The 22,212-nt window shown below is 40.1% G+C and overlaps 1 protein-coding gene across 1 annotated transcript in view; it reads right to left on the bottom strand.

Moving 5' to 3' along the window:
* MYH9 (myosin heavy chain 9) overlaps positions 1–21,983 on the bottom strand; it is a 66,473-nt gene extending 44,490 nt beyond the window's left edge. Inside the window, exons 1-3 of the mRNA XM_065849341.2 lie at positions 21,826–21,983; positions 10,127–10,479; positions 4,409–4,565 (exon numbers count right to left, since the gene is read on the bottom strand). Coding sequence (XP_065705413.1) covers positions 4,409–4,565; positions 10,127–10,459 — 490 coding nt within the window. The 5' untranslated portion in view covers positions 10,460–10,479; positions 21,826–21,983. The remainder of the gene's footprint in view (positions 1–4,408; positions 4,566–10,126; positions 10,480–21,825) is intronic.
* Between the last annotated feature and the right edge of the window lie 229 nt (positions 21,984–22,212).

Below are 22,212 nucleotides of genomic sequence, written 5' to 3'. Positions count from 1 at the left end.
GGGTTTAGTGGAAACAAAACTTGACCTTTACATGTAACTTGAAAGAGACATTTGTGCCTCTACATAATCTGAACAGCTCTGATGATCAGGTATCCCCAAATTGGTAAGCACACCCAGAATATTGTACAGAAAATAAAGATGCACTTTGGGACAGTGCAATATACAGTGCAACACAGCAGACCAATGCCAAGAACCAAGCTGAGAAAGAAGACCTGAGATCAAGGAAGCTAAAACGGAAGTGTTCTACTAGCTCAGAAACTTAGAAATATGCAAACATCTGAGAATTACAAACACAATACTTCATGTACTATAGAAGCAAATCTAGAGGACTGTTTCTTGTGAAAATAACAACTGGGCCTGAGGTCTACGTGAAAATCTACAACAGCAAGTGATTTGTCTTACAACAGCTAACACTGTTTCCTCCCTCAATGTAACAAAGCCAATAAAAATCATGAAGTCACTATGCTTCAAATATTTTTCTTTTCGACACCAAACCCAGAGACTGCCTAACTCTCCAGTGAATACCAGCAAGGTGCTGGCTGCACAGGCTCCTTTGCAGACTAATCCATCAATGTCAAGTAGGGTTTAATCACTGCACAATGATTTTAAGAGTTTTGTTCAGTGACCCGTTAGGAACCCTGCACTAATATGTGAAGAAACTGGATGAGAAAGTAGATGGAGCACATTCATTAGCTATGTGCTGTCTATTCCCGCTACTACCCATATCTTTGTTGAGCAGGTTGAGCTTTGGACACTAGAATAACCATTCTGATCTAACCTATTACAGAAGTTTCAGATGCTGGCATTAAAACTGCCACTGTGCTCCAGACACCAATGAAATTTCTAGCTTCTATCAGTATCTGACATAGAAGATTCCCCATATATGTTCCAAATAGACAAATGTTTAATAGCTTTTAAATATGTTTTTCTAAATAGATCCGCTGGACACTATGAACTGTGGCAAAGAATGTACCCCTTAAATGTGTATCTGCTGCAGCAGAATAATGATTTGTTTGCTCAAGACACTACTCCACTTGCAGGGTTCTATCATCAGCACCAGAAGAGTAAATCTTCCCAAAGCAGTCAGACCTGAGGCTTCTGGCATCCAGGACACCCAGGGAACAGAAACATTAAGACAAATTGTTGTTTTCTCTGAAAACAAAAATGTTGCACTTTTTTCAGAGTTCTGCTCTTGAAGCACAGGAAGTCTCATGCTCTAAGTACCATGAAGCGAAAGATTTTTTTTTTCTCATTTCTGAGTCTTAGTGTGTCTTGGGTCAGAGAAAGGAGGATAACACAAAAAAAACCCAACACTTTTAACATGTTCTCCGTCATATTATTGCTTCAAGGAAGTACCTCTGGTAAAAATTAACAAAAAGAAGTGTAACCTCTTGGAATATATAAATGTCACATGACACTTTTGTGAATAGAGTAACCAGGGTAGACATAAAAGGAGAACCAAACTCATCCATAGTGCATCAGCACAGACGCCTGAAAAGGGTTAAATAGTTTCTGGATTAGCAGAGGTTGAAATAAAACTCTCATCATCCTCTCCCTCCCCAACTCCCTTCCTGACAAACATTCCTTTGAGTGGCCTGCTCCTTAGAATACCATAAATTGACTGAAAACCAAAAAAATTCAGAGTGACATCAATTAACATGCAAGGCTTTTCCGCTCTGTCAACTTAAGAGATAACTATACCCCACAGTGACAGAAGTCAGAGTCAACAACTTGCGATCCTTCTCCAGGCCATGAAGGATTCCCAGTCTTCAGGGCTCTGAAAGTAACCTAGGGAAGGCAGCCTAATCCTAAATGCCTCCAGCTCACGTGGAGCACTGGACCCTTTCATCTTCTATTCTATCTACAGATTCCTGCCATACCACTGGCTGCTGCACCAAGCCTCCCCCACTGCTAAGCAAAACTGAGAAAGTGGAATAGGAATGTTGCTTTCCACTGCCCTAGAGGTCAGCCAGGACCAGAGACACTGCAATGACCTAGTAGTCTTCACTGCTAATAGCCAACATCGAAATGCTACCATTACCCTTCGCAATAAGGAAATTGGAAACGATCTCTAGGGTTCTTGCTAGCATACATACGCCTGTGTGAAGCAACACACACACAAAAATCTTTTCAAACCTAGTTAAACAGCCCAAAGCAGACTAGTTCAAAAGCTAACTGGAAATAATATTCACATCCAACACACGTTCCAAAAAGTCAGTGACAAGATATCTCAAACCAGGCAAAGAAAAGCTGGGGTAAACCTCTAGATTGTCAATACTGCTGAGATTATTGCATAGCTAGAATTGTTCTGGGAAAGGTACATACTCCAGCAGAGCTCATAGCAACCTTCCCGTGCTAGGAAAACAGAAGCAGGGCTGCCATTTTTTAGCTTTATGCACTGGAGCAATTCAAGCCTGGGATTTCTGAGTTCTAGACATTGCTCAAGCAGGGTTCTGATGGAGACACCTTCTCTTTTGAAAACGAAATAGCCACATAGATTAATCACTAGCTCTGAACCACTATCAGACCAGGAATGGTCACCTGCCAGTGCAGAACTGCAGTTGTCTGGATACCCACTGTCACATTCTGTATATCTGGCAGGGATGAAGGACAAGATGCAGGCACATGCAGTTCCAGGTGGTCTAACTGTTGTCTATAGAGGGAAAAGGGCTTCTTCAGTCTCCTTACAGCACCACCAAATGAAACTGTTCCTGATGCTACATAAGAGATTCCTTTTTCAGGAACAGTAACTCTTGTAGGGTTAAGTCAATAGCTTGTTTAAAGAAAATATATGCTGGTATTTCAGCTGACAAGAAGCAGGCAAGGGAAAGAAGGAAGTAATAAAGGAAGTGAAACAGTGATAAGAGGTTTATAGACAACTATGTTGCCATGTATAGTATAGGCAGTGCATCTGTACTTGTCCTTCACGGCAGACCTAGTCTTTGTCAGAAGGAAGTGAGGTCCTGTGTAGGTCCAGGTTCATTTTTTTTCCCTCTGGATACCATATTCATTTCAGAGTAACACATCATTAGTATAGCTGTATTCAAGAGCTGCCACATCTTAAGCAAATTGCCATCAGTAAGTACCCTGCCACAAGTGCACTGCAGTGTGTCTGTATGGCTTACCCCTCCCCATCCAAGGCTTTAACCAATACAGCTTCATTGATCCATCACGCCAGCCCTCCCATGTGCCCTGCTCTACATGGCACCACACTTCAGCAACCTTCCTCAGCATTATCCACATGTAAAACTGTGTAAAGCCACTAACTCAGGCAAGTGGACGTTTTTCTTGCTCCCTTTCCACTTTGGGCAAGCATATTATTATAGGCTTCTTATGCTTAAAAGCGCAAGTGGTAGCAAGGGCAGGGAGAAAACAGAACTCTCTTAAACTGAGTCTAATCAGAATTTTAAAGCATGATTCTATTATATCTGGCCTTTGTTCAAAACAGTAAGGCTAATGACAGGACCTAGGAGAGACAAACACCTTAACCATTGCTAATCAACAGAAAATAAAGGAGTAGCCAAATTCATACAAGCTATGCCAAATCAAACTCTGTCTCATATCCTTTGAGTGTTACAAAGTGTACCTCTTCGTATAACACAGCTACAAACAGGAAGAAAAGCACAAAATGCCTCCAGTAGCTGAACACTCTCCAAGCATGCCAGACATTAGCACTGACTCTGTAAAAGAGCTCCTCTCAAAACAGGGTAGATATGCACAGGACAGAGCTCCATATTTTAAAGTCCTCAGGTAATGAACAAGCAACAGGTAATATACACAATTGTTTACTTGTATTGGCATACACAGGGGGAAAAAAATAGGCCAATCTGCTTGCTTGCTTTTATTCTATGAATAGCAAACAGATGTAATTAATATTGCCTGATACAAAGTTTTATCCTTTACAGAACAACAATGTAACCAAACAACTCTTGACCAGTACATCTACCACTGACCATAACACTTCAAAATGCAGGCTATACTAAGCTTGTTTCACCTAACCCGACTGTATGATCGATTTTAAACACTTTTGTTAAAAGCTACCATCAACCAATACACATGCTTGCCCTTCTACAGCTATCGTTCCATAGGCTCACCACTGAGAGGGAAAGTTTACTACCTCAGTTCTCCTTGCCTGCTTCTCTGAACCCCATGTATTCACATCACTCTGTTCTTTATGTCAAGATTAGCTCTTGCCAGACCTTTCGTAAGGTTTTGCAATCCACTATAGCAGAAGAAAGCTATTCACTTGAACACAAGAGGTGGCAGCAAGCAGGTGTCAGGTGTCTGTAAGCAAGGATGGAGGGGGAAATAATGCCTTTTGATCACAGTGAGTTGTTCTTCCACAGTGTTTCGACTGCAACCTTGATTTGTGATTTCACCAAGAGTTATTATCTTAGTCAGCACTCACCTTGCATCATACTCCTGTAGGCTGTGTCTGTGATGGCATAGATATGAGGGGGCATCTCATGCCTCTTTTTGCCTTTGTACATCTCCACTATTTCTTCTGAGTATATGGGCAGGTTCTTGTAAGGATTGATTACCACGCAGAACAGGCCTGAGTAGGTCTGGAAAGAAAACACCCCAGCAAATCAAGACAGGAATTAAAATTTTGTATACTTCCACCTTTCAACAATATATTTCTCAGAAAAACAAACCAACCAACCAGTCCTTTTTTAAGTGCTTCTTCCAGCAAGGCCATGTGTGATGCTTCCCACTAAGCAGTATTAGAATCTGAGCAACAGCTAAAGTCATATCAACTTGCCTAGTACTCAACCTTTCCAAGTATGCACAGAGCATCAACTTATGAATTAGTCACACTGATATCAAACTGGCCTACTCCCTAGCTCATTAACAGTCCACTAGGACTGGCTTTTCTTCCTTTCAAAGTTCCTGTATTCAAGTCAAGTGTTAATTTCATTATATACAGTAGGTGCTCAGCTCCTAGAAATGTGTTTTATTATGTTCTGCTTCATGTTTGCTATAGATTTATCCAGTAATTGATCAACTACAACATAACAAACTTCAAGGCAAAGTAGTTGCTAACAGACAAACGAGATCAGTGTCCTCCTTAGAGGACGAGGCCTAATTCAGTCCTGACCCTGCTCTGAAGAAGAAGTTGGATTAGATGGCCTCCTAGAGACTGAACACTTCCACAATTTGTAATGTAACATGAAAAATTAGAACTAGATACCAAACTGTAAGGTCACTAACGTAGCGCCATTCTGAACTAGTGAATATAGAAAATAAAAATTCTAAAGTATTGCATGCTCATGACTGCAACATTTGCCAGAAGTCTAGTTCTAATTAATCTCAAACGGTTAATTCATTGATTTGTGATAGCAAACATCTATTTCTCAATTGGTTGCCACTGGCTTAAATTCTACAGTTCCAATGTAAGACAATTGTCTAAATTCATCTACTGAAAATATAAAGCTTCTTAAAAGAAGAAAAAAAAAAAAACAACCAACTTTGAGATCTGAGTACCTTAAAAAAAACCCCTAACAAATATTTTACTTGCATAGGGAACAGGAGGAACAGAGGCTTCTCAGATATTTTCCAGACACTAAGAAAAGAATTCCAAGCCTTGCTCTTGGGGTTTAGAGCCACCCAAGTTCCCTGTCAATTTTAAAGGTAGCTGTTTCAAACACCTGGACAGGAGTAGCTTTCTAAAGCAACTTGCCATGCTACCAGAGGAGAGTACACTTGGCACTTTGTATTTCTATTGCTACCATCTCTTCTGTTGTTTGCTCCACAAAGAGCACTTTGGAGTGCTAAAGAGTTCTCCACAATGAGTGCAGAATCAGATTTAGCTTCTTTAGCTAGATAAAGGTAAGGTTCAGACTACAGTGACTGAAGGGTGAAAATAGTATCTACTACACAGTTTACAGTCTTATATCCAAATTTTCTACATGCTGGCTTAACCTTAAGTAATTAACCCATTCTTACATGCCACAGATTCAGATACAGGTTTCACCCTATGCTCCCCAGAATGCAAAGTTTTTATAGGTATTTAAGGTTCCTTTTCCATACTCTTGTACAAACTAACAGGAAATGTTTTCAGACCTTTTTTTTTTTAATGTATTTGAGGACTATTTAAATAGCTTACAGAAAATAATGAATCTCTTTCCAAAGTGGGAAACTATGAAAGTTGGCTAAAAACGTTTTAATGTAGGACTTCTACAGTTCCAGATAGCCAAGCTTCAGTGAGACATTCTAGTCAGGTGAGGTTTGAGGTAGTGCTTGAAAGGAACAGTTTAAGGAGTTTACAGAAACCAACTTGGTAATGCTAGTTCCTTTTTCCTCAGATTTAGTTCTCCATCGCATCAGACAGCACAGAACAGCAGCTGAAAGACTGAGTCGTGCTTCCTGACCTTTGACAACGTTAGTGGAAGACAGAGTAGGAACAAGATGTAGAAAGGAGTATAATCAAGAGTAGCATGTGCATCTTTTCCTTATACTGGCATGGAAATAATTGACATTGGAGTCAACTGAACTGTTAGAAGAAAAGCTGTAATTTTATCAGAGTTCTAGAAAACAAGTAATCAAAAACCCTCTAGGCTGCCTGTTCCCGCTGTCTGAATTAGCAACTGCCTTACCGCAAAGCCCTTGGCAGCAGCAACATGCATGCAGTAACCAAAAGAAGATGCTCTATACAGTCCCTGCTCCCCCCTGCAACAAAACTGTAACTCAGGCCCACAGACTGAACCTACATCTCCTTTGAAGATATAAATAAAGCTAAATACCTGTTTGCTGCTTTTGGGGGATTAAAAGTGAAAGCAAAAGAAAAGTGGTAACAAATACTGTGGTAATACTCCATAAGGAATGTAAAGTTTTCTTGTCTGTATTTCCATTACTTTTTATGGCCATGTTTGTTGACAAATTACAACTGTTGCTTTTCAAGAATACTGTGAAGGTCTGGAGCTGGACTGAATCAAACTTAAGAATAAGAGCAGCAGTTTAGAAAACAAAATACATTAATTTCAATTAGAGTGATGAAACCATGAAGCAGGTATGCAGGAAGAAGCCATCACCTTCTTCCAGCATTCTGGTTGCCAGGAGAAATACCTAAGGAAAGTTTCCTTGCAGTATAATGATCTCAGACAGATATATGAAGTGATATTTTTGTCTAATAAAGAGAAGCCACTAATCATGGCTGAGATAGGCAACTGAGCAAGACTACCAGACCACAACTCCTGGTCAAGTACAGCGACAGAGCTCTATACAGGAAGCAAGATAAATTATATTGAGCAGAAGCTACCAGCCATACAAAAGAAAAGACTCACCTTCATCTTAATAAAGTGCAAATAAAGACTAACATGCACAAATCCCTGAACTGAACTCAAGGCTTCAATTGAAAGGCTAATCTATTATAAACATAGCTAGCTTGGAAATCTGTACTTTCTTTCAGACATCTCTATCTCAAAACAGAATTCAGGCATAACCTTTTGCTAATTATTTCAAGTGACACACACAGGCCAAACTGGAAGCACGTTTATTTTTCTAACTGGTAAACTAGCTCTGAAGAGATGAAAAGACCATCTGCAGCATGGCACAAGGATGACAACATCAGAAAGTTTATTTTCTAGGATCTGTTAACTTCAATAAAATAACTGGAATGTGTAAGCTTGAGTTTTGAGTTTCACGCTGAACACAAACAAGGCAGTTCAGGTGAGTAACACAAAAGCTGCAAATGATCGTCTGATAAAAACTTCCAAACAGAAAGGGTTAATATGAAAGCCAGTCTATTAGCAAGTCACCTCTGTGCAGAAACAATGAGCACATGGAAATAGCAAATTGGTGTCAGATTTAAGCTGCTAGTTCCTTAAAAGTTTGACACTCCCTGTTCAAAATTTGTCTGCATCAGCCGTAAGATTTCTCCCTTCCTTTCATGGAATGGATAGACAGAAAAATAAAGGTGTTGTTTGTTTGTTTGTTTGTTTAAAAAAAAAGCAACCAAAACACACAGCCCTGCTGGCAAAGAAGAAAGGACAAAAGCAGAACTAAATTATGATCTTTCCAGAGACATTTATGCTATACATACATTGCATGTATCCTCTTTCTTCAAGAGGATTAACGATCAACTAACAGCCACTCCAAAGAAAGTATTTTAAGCCTTCGCATTAATCTCCTGACTTGCCAAGAACTGCTGACAGGTGAGATCAGTGCATTTCACAAGTGCACAGAAACACGGTTTTGGCAAGACAAAGATTCAGTAATAGAGCATTACTATGGCAGGTTTACTTGAGTGAAAGGTGTGGGGATTTTTTAATACTTCTTACAATCCAACTAGAAGAACTCAATTTATTACAGTCACAGACTATGTCTGTAATTTCAGAGGATATCTTGCAAGACATATGAAATAGCCCATTGCATAGAGTGCAACAGACTTTGAGATGCTGTTGAATTATTTTCAACAACTTATTACATAACCTAGCAATGTTTCCTGTACTGAAAACGTTACACATGATGTTGCACATCCTTTTTCATCTCAACACCAAGATTATTCCCTTTGAGAATAGTTTTTGACAAATAGTTAAAGGAGTTATCGATTACACAGAATAATTAACTGCATCAACCTCCAACCACATTAGGTCTCAAAATTTTGAGATCAGACAGCAGGAGTCAGATTAAATGTATATCAGCTTTGCATCCTTCAGATGTTCTCTGATAATTTCTGCAACAGTTGCGTATATACGTTCATGCCACTCCAGAAGAGCAATGGTCACAGCACTAGCCAGATTTTCTACCTTGTGTTCATGCTCCTCAACTTAGAGGGCAACAGTTCACGAAGTTTTCTACCCAAGAGGGATAACTAGGGTGAATTCCTGCTATGTCGTGTCTTGGATACCACCAGTCCCTGTTTCGGCAGTAGATACCAACTATACCTTGCACATATGATGACTACATAAAGTCCTATATCACTTTGGGTGTAATGAAGTAATAAGCATCATAAAGAAAGGGGGGAAGATAGATATCGCAGTGCATTTTAACTTATATTGTCTTCTCTATATGACAAAAGAGGCAGATTTTGGGTTTTGACAGCACAAAAACCCCTGGGGAGAGGGGAAATCTAGACAGACTTTCTTCAAGGACTGTATTAATATACAAGTTTGAAAATGACATTTATTGTTTAATACATTTTATTTTAATATATTTTCTAATTTGCTGTGAAGATTTCATAGTGTCTAAAAATACTGAACATCCGGCATTTCTACATCCCTCGGGATTCCATCTCAGGCAGTCCTATTTTAATTCTGTAAGCAGAGGCCAGTCTGAGAATAAATAAATCCAGAAACACTAGTTCCTGTTTTAACCAGTCACTGCACCCAAATGTTACAGTACTGCTGAGTTTAAGCATTCATTCTATGCCTGCAGAGTACTAACAGAAGCCACCACGATCAGTAACTGCTAGCTAAACAGAGGCTACATGAAAAGTCAGAATGGAACTGAAGAACCAAGCTAAGGTTCCAAATTCTCCTTCCCCACCTTTCCCTATTTATTGGTTTTGGTATTCAGTGAAGTAGTTGCTGCATTCTCTATTGGGTATAACCATTGGTCCTATAAATGGTATCTTTGTCATTTCCACAGCAATAAGAAGCAGGAATCTCTGCTTTTGTCCACTGCGCACTGGAAAGAAAATGAAATATTTCCTATCTGTAAGGCACTCCAAGATCCAGAATTTTTGTAACACAAAAACCTTGGTATTAGCATGCTTTCCCACTGAAGCTCCAGACATGGGAAAATGTAATTCAGATGTTAGGTATATTAGGACTTTTTTTTTATTACTATTTGGTTCACTTTAGACTCCCGTTTTACCACTTTCCAACTGCTCTCACTTCTTGCTAAAAGAAAGTTAAATGGCATTCAAAACATCCTGCAAATGAAGACATTAAAATGTTAAAGTCAGATTTACCACAGCATTCTTTGAAAGCTTCAACATTAACTAGAGGGGGATTGACATGGTTTAGTGAAAAAATTTTAAGTAGAGGGAAGAAGTTAAGTCACATGAAAGTTGCATATAGGAGCAATGAAAGGTTAACATACACATTTTAGAAGCAAAGTGATTACGGTGAGTTCACATACTAGGTAACCAAGAACTCTTACCCTAATAGTCAAGATTACTTACATAGATCAGTCCTGAGTAGTATCTCTCCTTCAAGTTGTGAAGCACAGAAGCCTCATTCAGGCATGTCAGCTCTGCCATATCTTCCACTTTGGAGAATTTGGGGGGGTTCATCTTCTGGATGTCATCCTTATTAACTTTCACTTTCTTCCCATTCTCTGCCAGCTCCACGATGGCCTCATCTCCTACTTCTTCCTTCAGGCTAGCTGCCTCAAACCCATTCTTTTCTGAGGGAACCCATACCAGCTTCTTAGCTGCCCAGTCAGCCTGAGTTAGGGGGTTATTAATGATGTTTTTGTCCACATAGAGGTACTTATCTGCATCTCTTGTCGACATCGTGTTTTAGAATTGGGGGCCTGTGAAAAGAGAGAGGGGAAAAAAAATATTTAGAGCCCCAAGTTGCCTTGAAAATTCCTAGAGGTAGACAGGCGCATGCTAAGCACTCTGAGTCCCTGGTCATCAGAACATGCCTTCCCCTCCTTTAGTTTCATGTTAGTAAGCACTGGTAAGTTGTCAAACTTCCAATAAGGTCAAGGTTTTGTTTGCCAAGAAGATGGAAAAAAACAAACCAGCAAGCAGCTAAAAAGCCCCTACAACAAAACACTGACCGTTAAGCATTTGGAAGCCATTATTTGGCAGAAAAGAGAGAGCACATTAAAGCACATTAAAGTAAGATGTGCCAATACTAATAGCATTAGATGCTATGTCAGTAACGTTCGGGTCAAGATTAGCCCTTCACTGCTCTATCTGGTAGAGATATTAGCTCAGAAATTGTCGTGGTTGAGACAGACAAACGACAAGAAATATAACCAGAAATGTTTAATCAACACTTTTAGTTCCTCACTCCTTGTTCTGACAAGCTACAAATCAAATACCACAGCTTCTTAGCAATGTCACATACCAGCCTAGGCTATAGATGAAACACATTTTGCTTCTAGAATGCATCATCAATAATTTGAGGACATCAGTTAAGACCAACATTAAATACAATACTATTCACCACCAGCTTAGTAGCAACACCCACTCCACCAGCTTGTATCTTTTTTCTAGATAACACTTAGTAGCAAAATACCTCCAAGATAGTAACAGAACAAACTTGTGGTCAGGAAGATTTACAGCCAAAAATCCTCTACTGGGATCCTTCTATGAAGCTGTGGTCAGGTAGAAGAGATAGTACTACCCTACAATAGGCGGATGTAGGCAGCATGATCAGAAAATGACACCCTAGATTGTGCTTCATCAAAACCAGAACACTATCACCAGGGATTTTCCAGTTTATAAAGCAGCAATTTTATTGGTGCCGTTCAGAAACCCTTTCAATCAGAAGAAAGGATTGCGTCAAGGCTCATTAACCATGTAACAGCAGCCTCTTTGCAAGGTCCCATAAACATTACTTCTTGTACCCTTCATCACAAAGATACCAGTGTACTCAGTATACATTTTTCATAACTTGGATAGAAGTCAGAGCTCTTTACCACCAGAAGAACAGGAAATGAAAATACCAATATTAATGTCATGGAAGGATGTCAGGATCTACAGGGCTAACTTCTCTAACAAACATACCCATATTTACAAATCAGCCTGCAAATCCAATAGGTGAACTCTGACTATAGATACTGCGGACAAAAAGGTATTGAGAGTAGGACAGGAGCAATTCAATCCCTGAAATATGTATGAGAGCAACAATAGACGTTGAGTCCCAGCATTAGCAAGCAGTGAATGAAGCCAGAAAAACATCAGCTATAATAATGATGGGCACAAATGCCCACACCAGTCATTTGTAAGCATGTAGGGAAATTCCTTTCAACAAATGTTTCACCGTAGGTGGTATGCAACTTTGTGTCAGAAACTGTATGGATAGCTGTATATTCACAGTCAAAAATTCTTTATCAAACAAAGAGAAAATTGCTCTATAAATAATCATTTCCTTTTGCTAGAGTTTAAAAATCTTTGTCTTAAGCCTTACAGGATATGCCAAGTAGCTCTCCCACACTTTATCTCATTTTTCCTTCCCCACAGGGACTGACACTTCCACCCTGATCACCATGATGGTGATTCTCAGAGCAACTCCTCCTTCTTGGGTTTTCATATTTTTACTGAAAATCCAGATTTTAACGAGCACACAATGAAGAAATTTGTTGCAGAGATAAGATGCAGCAGTAAGGAGGTTGCCATGAAAATCTGAGCTGTCAGGAGAACTCCAAAACCACACTTCAACACCTAGCCTGACAGAGTATGGAGGGAACAGAGAAAACTAAACCAAAAGACACTGAGACTCCATGACATTGCAGAGTATCATGTGCAGGTTGTGGTCAAAGGGTTAAGAAAAGGGAGTGGAGGGAGCGAGGAAGAAAAAAAATTCAATTGTGTTCGGAGTTGTATCAGGTTTGGCAAGGCAACAGCTGTGCTCTACCCGCCATTACACAGCTTCCTGTCTGTGCAACTCCAGCTCCCAGAATCTAACCAGTTGCCTTTTTTGGCCATAATCAGGCAGGAGACAGAGGCCATGTACTTCAGCTAAATTCTGTTTCATCATTTCCTGAGGAATCCTAAGTAACCAGCCATCTGAAGTGTCCTACATTACACTGAAACATACTCCTCCCTTACTGTTAGAGTACATGCATTCAATATATCTGGGAGATTTATTTTGGGATAAAGACTAATTCTTTTGGGATAAGAAACACATAAGGCCACAAGAAATCTTTCAAGGGGTATCCCAAATCAGTTCTGGATCTGAAGAGAATTAATGAAAGAAGACAGCTACAGAGAGGTTAATCAAATTCCTCACAGGAGGAGAACACCAACTAATCTCACATACAGCAAAGGCTGCATTCTTCAGCCAGTAAGGGATCATTCTATAGCATCTACCCCTTTTTATTCCCAGGACTGAAAACAACTTTCACAGTAAAAAGAGAACTAGCCTATCAAGGCTATTCTAAAAACTCACCAAACTTTGTTTTTTATGCCAGTACTACCAAACACTGAGGAGATGAGAAGATGGTCTGCACTTCAAACTTTAAACAGAGTTGCAAATTGCCCTACTGCATGGCAGCAGCACACAGTCTTATTATCACCATCTCAAACTAGTTTCCATATACTCCAGAACAGAATCACCAGATACTAGCTCTAAAAAAACTGAAGGATCATGCTGAGATAACATGGTACTAGTGCTATTCTCAAGGCTGACTTGTAACCCACAGGGCTTCTAAACTAGCAATACCACAAACCAACCATTAATTTGCTTTCTCCACAAGAACAGCACCAGAGGAATCAGATTCAGCAAGTTCCATCTCCTAGGCTCCAAAACTTAGCTTATGCTGTATTTCACTGGGCATTTCTAAAAACCCCTCAACTGGTCAAGGACGCAAGCCTGGTAAACTCTTGGAGTCTTACAGCAAATCATAACGAACACAAGTCACTACCATTTTAATAACAAATCAGGAAGCAATTTGTTTGCCTAGTAGTTTGCATTTTGGGTCTAAATAATTATGTGGGGCAAGGACATTAATCTTTACATGGCTATTATGCAACTATCAGATGAGAATACCATTAACAATGTCCTTTTTGATGCAACACCAGTCTATAGGTATGAAGACCAAAAAATAAGGAAGACAGACCATCCTTGTTTTGAGTTTGAATGCCTCCTTCCTAGTATTGTTTCAAAAAATGAAGTACTACAGTCACTTCCCTGTTAACCCAGTATGCTCCCTTATTGTGGTTCATAGCAGTCTGGCAAACACACTGGTCAAATATTGCTTGTTTTTCCATTACTTCAGGTGCCTGAGGACATTCTTTTGCCATTTAACTAACCACATCGTTGCCACAAAGATGCCATACAGTTACAAAGGAACCTCTACAGTCCTGAATAGAACGGGACCAAGACATTAATAATATGTAGCCCAACCTTAAAAAAATAAAAAAAGTCAAGAACCCTTTACATACATATTTCCCCGCAGATTCTTTCGAGATGAACAAATTAAACACTGGGTTTAAGTTAAGACACCACGCGTTCCCTTTGAACTAAGCAGAATTATCCGAAACCCCCATCTGAATACAATCACATGGACAAAAGTTTGGCTTTAGCCTCCTACAATACCATAGCCTTAAGGCTTGCATTACGAGACACTTCACACACTCCTCTCCCCACATAAAGTATCAAGTGCTCCAAAAACCTGGAAACAAACACCTTGTCTGGCTTGGAAAGGTCTAAAAATCTGTCTCTGCTATAGGGTCCCTTCTGTGCAGCAGAGCGTACAAGGAACATGCGCCTGCTCTGTACACCTCAGCTTCACACTCATTTTACGGTTAGCTTATTCCCTTCCTGACCTATGCTGTCCTTCCCAAATGTCAGATATATCAGTCTCCAAAAAGAAATAGCATTAGACATCTCTTATTTTAGAATTCACCCAGCCATGCCCTCCTGTCTGGATCTCCTGAAGCACTGATTTTTGTAGTAAAGGAGAAGAAAGGACTCATCTTTCAATGTGAAATGAGTCAAAGCAAAGGCACCTGAAGTAGGAACCTAGTCTGAACTGTTACAATCACGGCTCTACGGCATGTAAATTTTTCTGTAGTCTGGTATTACAGGAAAATACTTTTTATTGGGAAAAAGAAATTATCCCATTCTGATAGGGGACTGACATACTTAGGCATTCCACAGTCCCAATAAAAGGAGGCAAATAATACTTGGAAGTCTTCAACAAAGTTTTGCTTTCTGGCATAACAGGATAAAAAACAACATGAGGAAATAGAGGAAATACTGACCATAGAGTAGCAGAACTGTTTCATGTGTTTCCACTGTAATTAACAACATTCTCCACAGCTATATACACTATAGTACTGTGGTGGTGAGAGACTGGAAAAGGTTACCTAGACAAGCTGTGGGTGCCTCATCCTGGAAAGTGTTCAAGGCAGAACGGGGCTTTGAGCAACCTGGTCTAGTGGACAGTGCCCCTGCCCATGGCAGGGGAATTTGACAAAACAATCTCTAAGGTCCCTTCCAACCCAAACCATTCTATGATATTCTTCTCCTTATCTGCATGAGCCAAGAGCTGAACCATTACTGCAGTTGTACTTTTCCCTGAAATAATTGGTATAATACAAGGTGGCAAATTTATCAGTTAAATCTACATCAAGTTTTTAGAACATTAAAGAAATAAAATCTGCTAAAAAATAATAGCACTGCCCATTAGGAAAATACTTACAATTTGCCCTGTAAAAAGATTAACTCCACCTATGTGGGGGAAGATGATAAACTGACTGTGCACATGTATATGCCAGTGCTATGCAGACAATATATAGATATTTAATTTTCAGAAGTTACACCAGTTGGTCTAATAAATTTGCAATCCCCTTTAAAAAAGGAAAAATTATGACTAATACATCATCTTCATCACATTAGTGTGTTCTCACTTCATATTTCCCATCATATACTGCATTAAACTCCAAGTTCAAGTTCATCTACGCAAAACTTTGACTTCAGAACGGTCATTAAAACAATTCAGGATAATTTACTGTGTAATGAAAGGTCAAAGACTTTAGTATCTGCTATAAACATTCATACTGCAATATAACCTAGACAATAAAAGCTAAGTGAACTGGTTTAAGTCACAAATTCTAAGCCACAGTTTAAAGAGCTTCTGTGCCCATGGGGAAATCTCATTTAGTACTTATGCTTTTCTACAGAAGAAAATTCCCTTTGTCAGTAAGCAAACACATCCATTTGAAACACGACAGTTCCAAGTATGCAATTACTTAGTTACTGTAGTCTACCATATATCTGTATCCATATTCCCATACCCATTTATTTAAACAATTTGAAGTCTGAATACATTTTACTTGATGTGAAAAAGAGAGAAACACACCTCTATCTCTAAACAACAGCAATAAAGACATCTGAACATCATCTATGAAGAACACAATATGTTGAGTGGTATTCCGCTAAAAAAACAAAATTCCATTAATACAAAAAAAAAAAGTTTTTCTTGGACTACTTCAGACACATTTACAAGTAACTAAAATTGTTTTCCAGATAGTTATGTGCAGTCAGCAATTTATTAATTAAATTGCCTGCTTCTGGACACCTTAATCTCATATCCATCCCTTCTGACCAGTTCCACTAATTCAACCCAGTGAAAAAAAACACAGACAGCCACCCACTCCCCCCAAAAAAACAGAAGACAAAAGAAAAATGTAAATACCTTCCTCTACATTTTAAACTATGAATGACATGGCCAAAATGGAAGTCAGCAAGTGGTTTTCTTTATCTACATTTAAAAACTGTCAAAAGTCTATTTACTTCATCAACAAACTAGTTCCAAGTGCTTACCCAGGAACTTTCTCATCCAGTTCATTGTTTTGATTTCAGATTTACATTCAGAATTTGTTGCCAACTTCTTATATTGAAGCATCTTACATTTGTTAAAATATCTGTAAGTCCTAAAATAGACTATCAATTAATTTGTACTCACACTTTTCTCAAAATAATTGATTTTACCAATTCAGAGCACAGCAAGACTGGAATCTCTTGCACTAAACTGCAAGTAGACCTATAGCATAACAGTCCCTATCAAAAAGAGCTTATTGACTAAAAATTTACCTAGAACCTGACAGAACAGTTGTTTTAAGTCACATTTGGAGAAAAAGGCAGAAGCAACAGAAATTACATTTTTAATTGAAATTTTGATGTAGGTTCAATTCAGTATTTCCATTTTTTTTCTTCAGTATTTAAATCAACTTTAAGTACATCAGTAAAACTAGCTGGATTGAGTGTTGGCCACAACTGACTTTAACCATAGCCAAATCTACACCACCTCCAAGGTTGATTAGAAAGACCTAAATTCAAGTGAACTGGTGAAGTCTTGACCTTGAAATGAAAACACAGATGAATGTATTCAATAAAAAGGGAAGTAAACTATTACAAGAGCATGCTTGAAATCTTAGATTTTAAACAGGAAGCTGCTCAACAGGAAAAAAAAAAAAAAACGGCTGCACAGGACTGTGAAAGTTGAGTTGTAAAATTTCTCTAAACCTCTTTTCTTACAAGTTTGAATGCCGACTTTGCTTCCATTCAAATCAGAACTCCAGTTCTGTGTTGAGGCATATATCACAATGGATTTCCTGCAGAGACTCATTAAAATGGTAGTTCTTGATGAATAGAAGTATTCATCAGTTAAGAAGACTTTATGATACAGATTTCCAAGTTAAGTTTCCCTCAACGTATATTAATTATTAGCTTGAGTTTACTGAAATCACTCATCCATGTGGTTTTATTTACTACTCTCAGCAGAATCAGCATTAGGAGAAAGTTAGACTTCTAGTCATGAAGACAAGCAGAATCTAAACTCAATGTACAAAACTCCAGAGGCATAAATTTCATTAAGGGGTCATGGAGTCAAACCACAGTATGCAGAGTTATATTTCATTAGAACTCTCTGCATCCAACAGCAATACAATTGTAATACTTCTACAAGAAATAATTTGCAGTAGACAAGTATGCTAGATCAATTTTACAGTTTCCACTTTGCCATGTTTAAAAAGGATAACTTAGCAGTACTACCTCCCACATATCGTACAATGAAACCCATCTCAGTTCCATCACTGAAAAACTGTAAACACTACTATTTCTTTAGATTTTTTAGGATTCTCAGGCAATATATTGTACTGAACGTTAACAGGCCAAAGGGCCATTAACTGAAAACAGGGACTCGTCCATTATACTGAATATGACTGAGATGGAATGAGGCCAGAAGATGTTAAACCACTACAGCAGCCCAGGACTGAGAGACAAATCAGCATTGAGATTATTACTTCAAGCACTCAGAACAAGTTCCCACAGCCACTAAAGGAAAAAGTGAAGCGGATAAACCATAATTAAGATGAACTTGTAAACTGATGCATTTCATTTAGTTGGACAACACCCATTTGCATTAGCACAAATGCAACTTCTGCCCTGGAAGCTTTTGTCTCATCATATTTTATTTAAATCAGGTTGTTAGTTTCCATCTCTTTGCACACTAGGAAACTCAATTAGAACCTTCGTGTACTTAAACTGAAAATAAATTTAAGGTACAAGGTCACCAAGCTACCATTAAGCAAGAGCAATTGCCAGCAAAAACAATGTCGCTGTAGGCAAACCCATGCTATTATAGTTTTCTTCCAACCCACAGAAGATTTATCATCAGGCACACAGTTTCTCTACTTAACATGCAAACAGCTATGCCTCAATTATAAACCAAGAAAACAAAGACTAATAAGATATTTATACAAGAAATCAAAGACAAAAATGGATGTTAGAGGGCACCAAGTGCATTATGGAGTCAAACAAACAAAACTGTATTAAATCAAACACTCAAGATTCAAGATTTGGACACCTTTTAGTAGACATGCACACTAACTCCAGGCCTCTAAAACACACTTTAGTCATCAGTCAGCTTCAGCACATTACCTGATCACCTGAATCTAGCAGGCAAGAAAGCCAACATAGTACACAGGGGTGGGGGATAAGACAACCTTAACTTTGACTTCCCCTTTCAGTAAACCTTGCATTAACCAGATGGCTTCCTGTACCTCCAGTGGGTCAGTTTATAATCTCACCCTATTATAGTCACACAAGTCTGGGCAAGACACAGGCCTAGGGATGGGGGTAGAAGCAGAAGATTCAGCAGGATCAGCTCAGAAATTACAATACCTATGACATACCCCATCCCATCTGTTCAGTATCCTGGAGATTAACAGAACAAAACCTGAATTTTGGGGTATAGACAGACTACTTTTAATCTCCCACTACAAATGAAGTATATTATCCTGTAGTCAGTAGCCACACCAATATACACAGCCACACCAATATACATACCTTGTACCTGTGTGTGAATAGTTCGACAGAGGACTAACCTGTGTATTATTAGTTATTATAAACATTTACTACATTATTTTATAAGACCTGCCAAGATAATAATCGTTAAGAGTTTTCAAGATACTTTGTTGCAGTGGTAAATATAAGCCTCAGCATTTGGAGCAGAAGTATTTGCAGTGCCAAGTAGTGTTGCAAAGAAATTTAACCACCTGTAGCATCTGACTCCACCAGACAGTTTTCAATTCAAACAAGAGTATTAGAGCTACCACCATTACACAGTTTGAACACTCTCCAACATTTTTCATAACACCAAAATACTGCACTGGACAACACAGATTATTTCAGCCTCTTAAGTGAGAAATTCTTCTAATCTCTTTCCTATAACTTTAATGGGCAAGTAATTTTATTCTTTTAATATTATTATTCATTCATTACTGATTCACTTAAAAGCTCATGGTGTGGCTCTCCCAATGTATTTGTCTTCTTAAAACATTCTGAAGCATATCAAAATCCTCCTAGAAGAAATAATGAAAAAAGCTTAATTCTTTCTTTTTCTCTTCAGATGAAAATATCACCCTGGCTATTTCTTTCTCACAGGAATAACCTAAAAGAAAAAAATAAACCCAGAACCATGGTAGGTATAGCCTAACAATCTATGCAGTCCAGGTCCAATATAACACTTTCAGTTTCTACACCCATTCTTCTGGGACAGAGAGAATCTGACTCTTTAGTCTTCCTGTTTATACAGAAACAGCCATATGCTACCCACGCAGAGCAAATGTTGAGGTCAAAGTTTCTTCTCCAGAGAACTTCCAAAATCAGATCTTGGCTATACAACTCAAGTATCCAAGAGATGATACTGTATTACAAAAAGAACCACATTTTCCACCAGCTTACTGCTGGTCACACTCACTTTAAGGTTCCAGGTCAGTAAATATGAGAAGTTCAGACACCAGGCTCTATCCACTACTAGTAATTTTGCAGCTCCCTTACAATTACTGAAACTTTTGTCTGTCCACCTCCAGAAAGACAGTGCACAGACTATAAGTAAATGCAACAAATAAAGCCATCAAGGAGAACACGTCAATTTAAACAGTTCCACCTGACGTGGAGCTTCACAGAACTATTGGGCGATTTCACTGCAGTTATTTTTACAAGGTCAGATTAGCAGCACAATCTTGTGTTTATACAGTTTTGGCAATTGTGATTAACAACTTCAAAACTCTTTTGTGCTAATGGCAGCTCCACTTACATTTATCAATTGCTTCCCCCTCATTACAACTTTCTAGTTAACAAAAATATTTGCTTATCTCATTCAAACTTTGGGAGAGAGCGCTACGCTACAGTTGCAGACAGTGCACCTATGAGTCAATGCGTATCTGCACCATGATTTGCCATTTTTACTGGAATGCTACGGATAAGTGAACTTCGTCACATTGTTACCTGGTGACTAATTTCAAAAAGATCTTTACACAAGCAGTAACTGATTAGAGCGCTGTTACTTTGGAGTTAAAACTTTACCATATCTAGACTTACAGACAGAAGATGTATATGAGTTAAGGACGTGTCATTTAATCCTTCGAGCCATGGTTCAACAGCCACCATGAAAATTAAGTTATATTTCTTTATAGTGTAGGGCACAGGAATCACAGTCTGCAGGTCAAAGTCCATCTACTACAATATCTCTTAAAGTTTGAAGCACAAATTTCTTGTGCAGTAAATGAGAGGTTACCCTGTTTAGGACAGACCTGTTCACTTAGAAAAAAAGCTTAGGTTCTCAGTCCATTCTGATGGAGGCAACTCAGGACATCATGCCATAGTATACAGAAGAAATATCTATGAAAGAAGAAGAGCATAACCGTGTTTGGAGAGAGAAAAAAAAAAAAAAAAAAAAGAAGGAACGGAACTGTAAGGCGGAAAAAAAAAAAAAATTAATGGCCACCACATGAAGAGCTTCCCAACCAACGCAGTTAACTTCTGAAAAATTCCAGTTTGTTACCAGAAACATAATATTACTTTAAAACTCATTTTGCCTTGAGTGTAGGCAAATTAGGAGCAACCCTTATTAAACCCACTGGGTACACACCACCCTCGGGGGCTATGAAACTTGTTACTTTCCACACCTACTGCAGAGAAGTTGGTAACGATATCACTAAAAGCCGGAGAACTTTTCCTACTCACTTGGAGGTGATGCCTGAAAGCACAAGCTATCTGCAAGAGTTTTTCAGTGCAAGCTTCATCTTGCCCTGTCACTCCCTCCTCCCTCTCTCCTGGCTTCACCGTACAGACCAAACCGAACGAGGAAGTCGAGATCTGCGAGCGGAAGCCAAGCCCATCGCAATGTCTGCAGGAGGATTGTCAGCCTGTGACTCAGGCTGCAGCCCTGACAGCTGCCAAACGGTCCCATTTTCCCCTACCCGTTACTCACAAAGGACGGACACTTAAACGCGAAAAGGAAAGGGAGAGAGGACGGTCCGGTGTGAAAAAGAGCGCGAATAACGCCTCCTCACCTCCGAGCAGGCCAGTTAGCTGGGCGGGGAGGGAGCAGAGGCAACTCCCTGGGCATAACGCACCCGTGCGGCGCACGGCGCGGCGGCACAGACGGCCCGGAGGGAGCGGAGTGGGAGAGCGAGGGACACGGGGAGCACCTCAGGCACGGCAGGTCGGCGCCCGGCCGAGCTGCCTCCCGCCCAGCTCCGCGGGGAAAGCGGAGCCGCGCAGTGGGAGAGCGGCACCCTTTCCCCCTAGCCGGACAAAGAGGCGCGAAACCCGTCAGGAGAGAAGCGCGGCGCCAGAGGAGGACAAACCAGGGCCACCCGCGCCCACCACCCCACCCGACCGGCTTCACCTGAGCCCGGCTACGGCGGAGGGAGGGAGGGAAACGCCGCGGCGGCGGCTGCGCTCCTCGAGGCGAGAGAGTGGTGTCCTCACGCTGCCGGCTCCTCCCGCAGGCTCCGCGAACCGCCTCGCGTTCACCGGCACTGCGAGGCGCCCGAGCGGGAGGAGCCGCCGCGGCCCAGCAACGCCGCCGGCCCGCCCCCACCGCCGCCCCACGGCACTGCCAGCCAATGGCTGAGCCGGCCGGGGAGAGCTGACGGCCGCCGCCGCCAATAGGAGCCGGTCGCAGGGCGGAGGCGAGCCGTTGAGGAAGCGGCGAGCCGTTGAAGAAGGGGGCGGTTAGCAACGCCTGGGCGCGCGCGGAGCCCTGCCCCTCAGCAGCCCAGCCCAGCCCAGC

This window comes from Patagioenas fasciata, chromosome 1, assembly GCF_037038585.1.
Source record: "Patagioenas fasciata isolate bPatFas1 chromosome 1, bPatFas1.hap1, whole genome shotgun sequence".
NCBI classification, from domain to species: domain Eukaryota; kingdom Metazoa; phylum Chordata; class Aves; order Columbiformes; family Columbidae; genus Patagioenas; species Patagioenas fasciata.
Note: the sequence above shows the minus strand (reverse complement) of the source record. Positions and strands in the feature narration are given on the sequence as shown.